The 12,405-nt window shown below is 40.9% G+C and overlaps 1 protein-coding gene and 1 non-coding gene across 9 annotated transcripts in view; one reads left to right on the forward strand and one right to left on the reverse strand.

Annotated features, from left to right (window-relative positions):
* The window catches only part of KHDRBS3 (KH RNA binding domain containing, signal transduction associated 3), a 192,569-nt gene that overhangs the window by 64,512 nt on the left and 115,652 nt on the right, over positions 1-12,405 (reverse strand). For 6 of the 8 annotated variants that reach the window (XR_010410495.1, XM_054512436.2, XM_045895837.3 and 3 more), the window contains one exon: positions 2,218-2,413. The exons of the other annotated variants lie outside the window; for them this stretch is intronic. Coding sequence is in view for 5 of the 6 variants with exons in the window: in XM_054512436.2 (XP_054368411.1) it covers positions 2,218-2,413 (196 nt within the window). In the remaining variant the exon portion in view is untranslated. The remainder of the gene's footprint in view (positions 1-2,217; positions 2,414-12,405) is intronic. 8 annotated transcript variants of the gene reach the window in all.
* On the forward strand, positions 4,665-4,769 carry LOC123860609 (U6 spliceosomal RNA). The gene has a single exon (XR_006794737.1). It is a non-coding gene; the product is annotated as a U6 spliceosomal RNA (small nuclear RNA).

Below are 12,405 nucleotides of genomic sequence, written 5' to 3' on the forward strand. Positions count from 1 at the left end.
TTGGAACCCGTGTTGTTCAAGAGTCAGCCATCCTTCCTTTGTGTGTGTGGGTCCACCTCTACCACACAGAGCACACTCAGAAAGCAGTCACATGTGCAAGAGGTGTATGACAAAATTACCAATGCTGCACTCCAGATAAATTCAAATGAGGACGGCAAACATGGCCGTTGGTTACTTGAAGGCTCTGGTGTGGCAGGAAGAGGCCGCCATTCCTCAACTCTAGCCGTAGTGACCGTTTTAGTGCCTGGAGGAGCACCAGGTGAGTGTGAAGGCTCCCTTTGTCCTTGAAGCCCTTGAACCCTGTCTGCTCCTGAAAGGACACACGTACTCTTCCACATGGCCACTGTCGCATTATCCATGGTAGTCAGTGGAAAGGGGAGTAAATTAACTCAACAGAATACTTTTCAAATCAATTGTTTTAATGCCTTTTCTCCCCTGGACCTGAACCTTTCAAGAAATGTTTATCTGTATTCATCTAATTTCATTCTAGATTCACTAGAGTGTACACCTAGAGACAGAGGACACGTGTGTCTTGTTCACACAGTGGGAATTCAATCCATCTGAGTGGAAAGGTGAATTAATGTATGGAGAGAAGGCAACAGCTCTTTCTGAAATGTGACTGTGAAGCCGGACAAGCACTTTGCTTGACTCATACCATACTCATGGTGCAGTGGAGCCGAGGATCCAGGTTTTCCACACCCTCTGCCTGATGGTTACGGCAACGCCATCTAACCAGACCTACATTAATCCAAACCTGAGAGAACTCCACATAAGCCCAGGTGGGAAACCACAGACACTGTCTGTTATGTTCAAGAGACTCCACATTTGTGGAAGAGCTTGAGGCACGATTATTATTGTCCGTTTGGTAGAAATATTAGGACATAGGAACATGTCAAACTGTGAGAAAAACAAGGAGAAGAGATAGAGGTCACATCCTTCCCCAGCTGAATAGCAAAATGGTGAAAGTATTGTGGGACTGATTTGTTAAATTCACTGAGTTCTCAGGACCCATTCTCCGCCAGTCACAGAGAGACAGAAGCTAACCATCTTGGCCTCTCCAGAAGTCCCAGTGTAGGTGGGAGAGAGACATGTGACTCAGCAGTAATGCTCGGTACAGCAGCTCCTACCACCTCTGACTTTCCCTAGGGATAGCTGACCTAGGTGTACAAGGACAAATGGGAAGTATGAGATTCCAAGCTGAGAGAGCAGCACGAACAAAGGTCTGGAAGTCTGAGAGGACATAGCATACCCAGGGAATGACACAAAGTTCACTACGTCCAGGACAAAGACTTTCATCTTTCCAGTGGCTGCTGATGAAGCTAAAGATGTTGTCTGTGGCCCAGAGAATGAATGCAGCCTTCCAGACACTATGCAGAGAGGCACCCAGCACCCAGCAAGAGATCTCCCTGACATAAGACATGAAAGCCCATCCGTTCTTGTTTCAGCCCCATCACCCGTCACTGTTTCTCTTTGACAATAGTTCACGTACTATTTCTTTAAGACTTTCAATCACTAACATGAAACATCTATCCACCACTTATTTTCTTTATTTATGTTAAACTTGGAAGTCATAGGAAGAATCCCAGGGGGCTTGTATTCTTGTTGAAGAACTCCTCTGCCCTTCCCCTCTACCCAGTTTCCATGGATATATTTTCTTTCTCTTATGTTCAGTAACTCTATGAACCATATCAAAGAATTATTGAATGGTAAATGGAAACACTGACTGATTTGCATTAATATAAAAAATTGGGAACTTTCGTTTTTCTTCACTGAAAAACATTTCAACTAAGAATCCATATTCAACAACAGCACTTAAGAGGAAATACCTCAGGGTAAAAAACAACTTGGTATATGTAGGTGATTCTTTTTTAAATGACTGAATTACTCAGAGGCAACCTGGAGTGGAACATGAATGAATGTTACATTAAAACCTATAAGAGTCTGATAACATGTCTCCCTGATCCTGGGCTCGAACCTCCCCACCACCCAACTTCACCTTACCTATCATAGATGTAAGCTACTTGACAAAAGAGGCTATTTCTTTCTCATTTTTTACACTTCCAGTATCATGTCTTATTTAGCACCCAATAAATGTTTGCTGAACTAAGGTAGAATATCCGAGAACTACAGCAAGTAAGGGTGGGTTATAACATCCAATGCTATGTGTGGACTGGCTCAATTAGATCAGCATAGTGGTCGTGTGACCCCTTAACTTACATAATCTCCATAGGTCTCTTGTGTTGGGGGTGGTGGCGGAGGTCTGTACCCAGTTGGGGGAACTCCTCTTGCTCTGGGAGTGAGAAGTCCTCTTCCCCGACTCACTGGCCCTCGGGTGGAAAGGACTCCCCTGGAAGCTGGCGTCCCTCGTGGTACACCAACTCCAACTGGCCGGGCTGTGACTCCTCCCCTTCCCCTGCAAGCAAGAGGGGCAAGTTAGCAATAGTCACCATATTCTCTACCATTCCATGGTTCACATGCATTTATACCTCAGGAAAATCAACGTTCCATATTACTGTAAAAAGAAATAAGGAAACCATATGCAAAGTGAAAACTAAAGCAAATGAGAAACAACTACATACCAAAAGGAAGTTAAGTCATTTAAGCAGCTTATCCAGCAGTGATAAATATTGTAACATCAAAGAAACCCCAAGACTCAATTTCTGGCTAAGATACAGAGTAGGAAGCTTTGACATGTGGGAAGGCTGCATCTACTGAGGATTTCTCTGTGATGCCAGGCCAGGGTCACATCCAACCTTCATGCCTACACTATGAAGTGGGCTATATTCTGCTTGTCTATGGATAAGGAAACTGAGGCTAGAGAGATCTTCAAACTGAGAACACACCGCCAGCAAAGACCAAAGTATACATCAGAGTTCCGTGAAAGAGAAAATAAAACGTACCTTCCCAAATAATGTACTGAACACACAGTAATTTAAAATACCATTCTTAAGTTAAATAAACACAGGTATTTTCTGAAGTAGAACTCAACATACTTATGCATCTCTAACATAAAATATGAGATTTCAAGTCAGAGAGGAAGGAAGAAGGAAACTGTATAAAGAATAGCTCAACATAAGCAAAATCTTGAAAAAACGTGCAATGCCTATGAAGAAATGAAGACAGAAAAATGAGGCTACACCACAGAATAAAGATTTGGCCTGATCCACCTCCCACAGACAACGTCCCCCAAATAAGGAGAACTGTCACAGATAATGTGGCTGCCTACATATCTCCTATCTCCTTCTTTAGTTTGATTGGGATAGCAAATACATAGCTAAAAACTTAACAGAGAAAATTAACAAAACCAAAAGCTGTTTCTTTGAAAGGATCAATAAAATTGATAAACCTCTAGAAATGCTAAACACACAAAAAAAATATCAGAAATGAAATTGAGGTCATCACTACTGACCTCAAGGGCATTAAAGGAAGATTATGAACAACTCTAGGCCCACAGATTTGTTAACTTAGATGAACTGTACTAATTCCTTGAAATATACAAATGACCAAATCCCACAAATGGGGAATTAAGTAATCTGAAAAAAGTTATGTCTATTAAAGAACTTCAATGAAAAAGTAATAACCTTTCAAAAAAGAAAGCACCAGGGTACCTGGGTGGCTCAGTCAGTTAAGTATCTGACTCTTGATTCTGGCTCAGGTTATGATCTCAGGGTTTTGAGATCAAGCTCCACATCAGGATCTGCACTGGGTGTGGAGCCTGCTTAAGGTTCTCCCTCTCACTCTGCCCTTCCCCATCCCTCTATTTAAACAAAACAAAACAAAACAAAACAAAACAAAAAGCACCAAGCCCAGATGATTTCACTGCTGAATTCTTTCATATATTAGTCTAGGGGAGATGCCAAGGGACTGGCCTAGCTGATATCTGACCTCCCCATGAAGAGACATGTCATCCAAAGGGGAAAAAGGATGAGGCCTCCTAATAACCAAAACCATTAAAGACATTATGAAATGAAAAAAACAAAAACTATAAATCCATATCTTTTCAAGAACAAAGGTGCACAATTCCTCAAAAATAGTGGCAAATTAAATCCAACGATATATTAAAAAGTTATATACCATGAACAAGTGGGATTTATTCCAGGTATGTAAGGCTGATTCAACACTAGCATATCAATGTGATCTACCATATCAACAAGGCTTAAAAAAAAAATCATGCAATCATAAAGAGCAGAAAAATCATCTAACAAAATGCAACATCATTCATGATAAAAATTCTCAGCAAAGTAGGAATAGAGGAAAATTTCCTCAAGTTGAAACAAAAATCTACAAAAACCTGTAATTGCTATCATACTGAATGGTGAGGGAAACTGAATGCTTTTCCCTTATGATTGGGAATAAGGCAAGGATGGCCACTCTTACTACTCCTACTCAAATTTTACTGGAAGTCCTAATTCAGTAAGAAAAGGGAATAAGATTGTGTAAGATTGTGGAAGAAGAAATAAAATTTTATTTATGTGACATCATTTCTATATAAAAATTCCGAATCATCACAAAATAAAACAAAGCAGGCAAACAAGCAAACAAAAACTCCTAGAGCTTACTGCACAAAAACAAGGTCTCAGAATACAAAGTTAATAACTCAACAATATATACCATATACCAGCAATGAACAACTAAAATTTGAAATTAAAACATAATTTAACAGTATTTGTTTGGGCCAGATATATACTAAAATTGGAACAATACAGAGAAGATTAGTATAGTCCCTGCTCAAGGATGACATACCAATTTATGAAGTGTTTCATATTTTCCTATGTATGTGTGGGGGCAAGGCGCCTCTGGGAAAACTCTGTACCTTCCTCTCAATTTTGCTGTGGACCTAAAATTGCTCTAAAAAAATAAAGTCTTTAAAAAAATACATAATAAATTTTTTTTAAAAAATACAAAATAATAACATCTATTAAAGCAACAAAAGAAATGAAATGTTTTGGTACAAATCTAACAAAATATGTACAACTATTCTCTGTAGAAAACCATAAAACTCTGATGAAATAAATCAAAGGAGAAATACCTCATGCTTAATGATTGTTGCAGTCAATACTGTTCAGTTGCCAATTCTTCCCATCTTGACATTTATACTCAATATAATCCCAATCAAAATCCCCGAGAGCTACTCTGTAGACTGACAAACATATTCTGGAGAATATAGAGAAAGGCACAGAAGACCCAGAACAGATAACACAATACTGAAGAACTAAATTTTGGATGTCTCACAGTAATCTGATTTCAAGACTTACTATAAAGCTACAATAATCAAGGTAGTAAGTACTGATGGAAAAAATAGACACACAGAACAGTGGAACAAAAGAAACAGACCTGAAAGTGATCCACAGAACTGTAGTCAAGTGACTACTGACAAAGGAGCAAAGACAATTCAGTGAAGAAGTCTTTTAAACAAATAGTGCTCAAACAAATAGATATTCATATGCCACAAAAGAAAAAAAAAGAGAAAAGAATGGGACACATCTTTCACAAAAATTAACTCAAAATGGATTTTAGACCTAACATAAAATATAAAACTTATAGAAGAAAATTCAGAAGAAATCAAGAAATCAGTGTGACTTGGGTTTGATGATGAGTTTTTAGATACAATATGAAAAGCATAATCCATGAAATAAAAATTGGTAAGCTGAACTTTCTTAAAATTAAAGACTTCTCCTCTGAAAAGGACACTGTTCAGAGAGAAAGAGACAAATCACAGAAAAGGAGAGAATATCTGTAAAACATGTATCTGATAAAAAACACCTGTGTCCAAAATATACAAAGAACTTTTAAAACTCAACAATAAGAAAATCCAATTAAAAAATGGGCAGAAGAAGTTATAAAGATGGCAAATAACCAAAGGAAAAAAAATGTTCTATATCATTTGTCATTAGGGAATTGCAAATTAAAACATATCTATTAGAATAACTAAAATCAAAAGAAACAATATGCCAATTGATGGTGAGGATGTGAAGGACAAGGTGCTCTCTCATTCATTGCCAGTGGGCATGCAAAAGAGTACAGTTACTTAGGAGGACAGTTTGGCACTTTCTTACAAAGCTAAACACGGTATTACCATACAACCCAGCAACTGTATTCCTAGGTATTTACCCACCCAAACCTGCACATGAATGTTTATTGAAGCTTTATGCATAGTGGCTAAAACAACCAAGATGCCCCCTATAAGGGGTGAATGGATAAACAAGCTGGGGTGTACACATACAAAGGAATATTATTTGGCCATGAAAAGAAATGACCTCACAAACCAGGAAAAGCTATGGATGAACCTAAAACGTATGTTTCTTTTTTTTTTTTTTTTAAAGATTTTATTTATTTATTTGAGAGACAGAGAATGAGAGACAGAGAGCATGAGAGGGAGGAGGGTCAGAGGGAGAAGCAGACTCCCTGCCGAGCAGGGAGCCCGATGCGGGACTCGATCCCGGGACTCCAGGATCATGACCTGAGCCGAAGGCAGTCGCTTAACCAACTGAGCCACCCAGGCGCCCCTAAAACTTATGTTTTTAAGTGAATGAAGCCAATCTCAAAAGGCTGTGTACTATATGACTCCAATTATAGGACATACTAGAAAAGAAAAAAAAACAAAAAACCAAAAAACTAGTGATGAGTTAAAAAAAAAAAAAAAAGAACCAGTGGTAGACACAGATTGAGGGGAGGAGGGAAGGTTGAACAGGTGAAGCAGTAGAACACTTTAGGGGGCCGAAACTATTCCGCAGGATGCTGAAATGGTGGATATGTGACACAAATCATTTGTCAACACCCACAGAACTTTATAGCACAAAGAGTGAACTTTAATGTATGTAAACTAAAAATATATATATTATTTAGGAAATGAAAGGTTTCTAAGAATGCTAAATGGGACAAAATATTTTAACTGCATTAAAAACATATAAAACACCTTTATGAAGTTGAGAGGTAAAATAAACTTAGAGGGGCACCTGAGTGGTTCAGTCATTAAGCGTCTGCCTTCAGCTCAGGTCTGGATCCCAGGGTCCTGGGATCAAGCCCCGCATCTGGCTCCCTGCTCAGTGGAAAGCCTGCTTCTCCCTCTGCCACTCCCCCTGCTTGTGTTCCCTCTCTCGCTGTGTCTCTCTCTGTCAGATAAATAAATAAAATCTTTCAAATAAATTAAAATAAAATAAATTTAGAAATGAGTGAAGCTTGTAAGACTAAAGGCAAAAGAAACTGCACATAGCACTGCTCTAGGGGATAGGTTTATTTCCCAGGAGGAGGGGTGCAGGGATAGGTAATGATTCTGATACACTCTACACATACACTGGACTCGAGCAATTAAATGGATGGTGGATGATGGAAGCCACCCTTCTTGTGTTGAAGGTTATAGATAAGCAAGGGGAAGAGGCTAGAATGAACACTATGGTAATGGATTGGAATCAGAGACATCAGTATCAACTCTTGATTCATTTACTATAGGTACAGGCGGTCACACACGGAAAGATGCACAGATGTGTATACATACATGGGCTAGTAGTATACATATGCTTCCATGCTCTGTCAGCTGACAGGGCCTGGAAGCAAGGATACACCAGCAGCAAGAAGCAGAACCAGCATCCAGATCTTGGTCTCTCACACCATTCTCCAATAAAAGGAACCGGGGCTCCTTGGAGAAATGGCCGATTCCAGGACTAGAGCAGGAAGTATGCAAGATGATGCTGGAGCTACTTGTAGAACAGAAAGTAAGGATGTACTCAAAAATGAATGAATGAATGAATGAATGAATGAATGAATGAATGACCAATAAAAAAATTATGAGGGTATATGAAAGGAGCAGAGGAGCCAACTGAAGGAACACCCAATGGCCAAAGCTAAAACAATGTGAGTAAAAAGAACAAAGCAGTATTGGATTTTAAACCAATGTATAAAACATATAAATATCCATAAGTCGACAAATGTAAACAAATGATTGAAATAATAAACAGGAGAGAAGAGAAAAATCTTCCAATAATTTATGTAGATATTATACCCTTCATGGGGGAAAAAAGTAACTTTAAGTGGGGAAACCCAACAAATATGACCTCAGCCCAGTTACCGAGGCAACACAGCAGCACAAAGTCATGTGGACAGTAGGCACCCCTGACACATGGGATGAAAATGACACTTCACCTTTGTGTTTTTTGTTCCCCAAACCCACAACCCCAGGCTAATCTTGAGAAAAACATCAGACCGATCCAAGATGAGGGACATCCTCAAAGAACCTGACCAGTACTTCTAAAAACTTTAAAGCCATCAAAAAGATGCAAAATCTAAGACTTTCACCCTTAGGTAACTTGTATTATTCCTTTTGTAAGTATTGTAAATTCGGTCTGTTTTTGTTCATCCGAGGCTATAAAAATTGGCATAGTAAAAGCGGTGGTCAAGAGAAAGGACACTGGAGTCAGACCTGAATTCAATTATTGATTATACCTATTGTCTTAAGTTCTGCTTTCTAGTTAATATTCAAAATAATCAAATCTGAACTTTCCAAGCCAGTTCCTCCAGAGTGAAGTGAGTTACACAACCCATTTCTTAGTGGTACTATGTAGGAAAAATGACGCAGGACACAGAAAGTACCTAGCACATCTCCTACTCAATCAAAATCAACAATTTATGTAGATTTCAATCACTCTCAATTGCAATGACAGACACAATACTTTCTAGTCTTACTCATCTTATCTCCAGGATATATCTAGAACCATCTTCAATATGATTAGAGAAGATCTAATTCCTATGTGATATTTCAGTTAATCTGTGTTTATTCAAACTACGGCCCCTGCTTCCTTATCTAATACCCCATCCCTGCCATCCAAGGTACTACATGGACCACAAAACATTCAGCATGTTTTCTGAATCTATAAATTTAAGTGTTCCATCAAATTGAAAGACATAAATTTATATATTCAAGAAGCTCACAATTCTTTCCCAGCATCATCTACCCTGTTTGGTTATGTGCCCTCTGGGTATATGGACTCATACTAAACTATCTATTACAGAATTTCAGACAAGTCATTTGGTATATGTAGCTCTGGATACTTATCTATGAAAGATCCTTTGAAGAGTCATTCTTAAGTGTCTGAAATTCCATGAGGATACTCTGATGAGAGGAAGAAATGGGGGAAAGTAGCAGGCTAACATAAACATAAATACTTTTTGCTCCTCATAAAATTTATAGACAAAAGCCAAACACTGTAGCAGTATCTGTTTATACTCTTTCTCTACCAGTCTGCATTCTTGCTCTGAAATGTACAGAGTGTGCATAAAGATGCTGTTGCTAACTGATGTGATCTATACCTTCTACCTGTTCTCTCCTCATCCTCTGGTAAGCAACCCAAGGAAGGTGTCAGGACAGATTCCAAGTGGAAGATAGTGACTTTGGTGGCAGGAGCCCTGAATGCTCAAGCCAGCCCCAGCAATTTTTTTTTTTTTTTTTTAAGATTTATTTATTTATTTATTTACTTGACAGAGAGAGACCCAGCGAGAGAGGGAACACAAGCAGGGGGAGTGTGAGAGGGAGAAGCAGGGGTCCCGCTGGGCGGGGCGCCCGACGCGGGGCTCGACCCCAGGACCCCAGGACCCCAGGACCCCAGGACCCCAGGACCCCGACCTGAGCCAAAGGCAGACGCCCAACGACTGAGCCCCCCGGGCACCCAGCCCCAGCATTACTACCTGGGCGGGTCCCACAGCTGATCCAGGCTGTGCCCGAGGGAGCCAACGGCAGGGTCTTAGCTTGGCACCACCACTATCACAGCGGGAAGCTCACCTTCCCAGATGCCCACCTGAGGCCCATGCCCTGATGCACTAGCCACCCAAGGGGCAATTTATTTCTCCCACACACCCCCTAACAAACTCACGGACAACTTGTCTTCATCTCTGTGGTTTTCTGAGAGGGAAACTTAATCGTTCTGAGACTCTTCTTTCTTGCCAGAGGTGACAAGTGAATGAGAGGCTAGATAAAAGCAAACAGGGAACGCAGCCTGTGGTTGTAATCCCTCAGAACGCGTCAAAGCGATTTCAAAGAAATCGTCAAAGCCAATGACGACCGAAGCTTCCAGACCCTCTGGCAGCCCTTACTCTTAGCACCTTTGGAGATGATCTGAAATGTGGTTCTAGGGCAGCATGTCCACACTTCTTGTGCGTCCTCATCACCAGCAAGGACCTGTGTCGGGGCAGAGTTGGGAGCCAGGAGGTCTGGGGTTTCATTTCCAACGCACTCTTGGGTGATGCTGCTCCTGGTTTGGAGCCAGAACTTACAGACGTGTTCTTCATTCTGGGATCCATCCCATCCCCAACACAATTAAAGAAAAATTCATGAGCAACTGTTTCATTATTCTACATTGCACAGGGTACAAAATAAATCTAAGGCAACTTGTTTCTTCTTCAAGAAGTTACCAACTAGTTCTTAGTAAAACAGTGTGAGAAGCACAACCTCTTATAAAGTGCAAGAAATGCATTTATCTTCTCTTTCCCGCCAGTGATGTATCCCCCCTGAAGACAGGGAGCTCATTCCTTACTTTGAAGCCTGTCGCTGTCTTCCAATTCTGTTAGCATGCTTTTACTTTTCTTCTTTATTTAAAAATAAAAATAAAATAAATAAAATAAAAATTGCAAAAGTCTTCATCATTTCTAACGGCCCTATTTCTGCCTTTGCAACTATGCAGGACAAGTCCTCTTCCTCTCTGATAACAGTGAATTAATAGTAAAGGAGTTTAAGAGAGATGTGTACTTTGCCCAAGGTCCTCCATAAGAATTCAAGTTGTGATGTGGGATCATTTTGCATAATCGGAAAAGGAATCATGGCACAGTTGAATAAATTAAGCCCATGGACATGATAAAAATTAAGCAGGGTTTGGATTAGCGTGGGCTCAGTGTTCTAGCTCCATTTTACAGCCAAGGAAACCAGGGCTTAGCTTGGGGAGAAATCCCCTGAGGACCTACAGCTCGAAAGAGCCAGGGGACTGATTGTCCCACAGAGTCACACCCAAATGCCAAGCCAACAGTCCCCATCTTTTCTGCTTTCCCGTCTCTGTCCCCCGCTTGGGCTGACTTCCCTCTGGCACTGTCTTGCCTTATACCCATGTTCCCCATTCAAAGTTATTTGCACCTTATGGGGTGCCTGGATGGCTCAGTTGATTAAGCAACTGCCTTAGGCTCCGGTCACTGGGCTCCCTGCTCAGCAGGGAGTCTGCTTCTCCCTCTCCCTCGCCGCCATCCCTCGGCTCGTGTGCTCTCTCTCTCTCAAATGAGTAGATACAATACTTTAAAAAATTATCTGCCTCTCATTCCACTTGTTTTCATATCTCCCATCCCCTTTTTACACCAGTCTGCCATAATTACTTGTTTCTCTGACTTTTGTTTCTTAAACTCCCTGAAGTCAAAATAATGACTTAGCCATCTCTGTAACTTCAATCCCTGTCACAGAAAGAGCTCAAAGATACTCTGTGACATTAAATGACCTAACAGCAGGAATAGACTGATTTTCAAAGAGGAAGAAATACATTAAAGCTTCTGAGGGGCGCCTGGGTGGCTAAGTCGTTAAGCGTCTGCCTTCGGCTCAGGTCATGATCCCAGGGTCCTGGGATCAAGCCCTGCATTGGGCTCCCTGCTCAGCGGGAAGCCTGCTTCTCCCTCTCCCACTCCCCCTGATTGTGTTCCCTCCTCGCTGTCTCTCTCTCTGTCAAATAAATAAATAAAATCTTAAAAAAAAAAAGCTTCTGAAAAACCAGGGTGTGGTGGGAGGATAGTCCCACTGCACGTGAACACACTCGATTCCATCCGCCCCAAACTGTCTCAGTTTATCAGATCTTGTTTAACATTATCGTAGGGAAAAATCAGTTGGCAAACTGGATGTCAAAAACCTTCCTCCAGTTGGCACTGACGCCTGCAGGGGGGCCAAGAACATTTATCTGGCCGTATGCTGCACTTGGCACATACGTGGTGGACCAAGCTGTGACCAGGAGAACCACACTTAGCTGCCGTTCTTACCTGCGGGCCCCTGGCTGGCTTCGGAATTACAAGCTTTTGTACAAAGTTCTCACACTACTTATAACACTATTTGCCTTGGTTTTTGTCTTCCCAAAGCCTATTAAAATGATTTAAAAAAAAACACACATTTCCCATTTTCTCCTTTTGTTTCCCCTTAATCCACTCCAGTATGGCCACTCACTAATACGCCCTCAGGGACCATTGGAACAGAAAGCAAGTGGATACTGAGGAAGGAGGGAGCAGCTCAGTAGGAGAAATCCGTGAACCTTATGGCAAGAAAAGAAGACAAACTCATTTCCCAGGAAAGTTGTCTACTACTCTCTGCCTGGGAAGTGGGGCACACATGTCACGTACCAATGCCTAGGTTTTTATTAGATCAGAAGGAAGGAGAGGAGGGTGACTTCTGTTCTG

The sequence above is a fragment of the Mirounga angustirostris genome, unplaced genomic scaffold (genome assembly GCF_029215605.1).
Source record: "Mirounga angustirostris isolate CCGP_5_RB_7025 unplaced genomic scaffold, mMirAng1.0.hap1 SCAF_4, whole genome shotgun sequence".
NCBI classification, from domain to species: Eukaryota; Metazoa; Chordata; class Mammalia; order Carnivora; family Phocidae; genus Mirounga; species Mirounga angustirostris.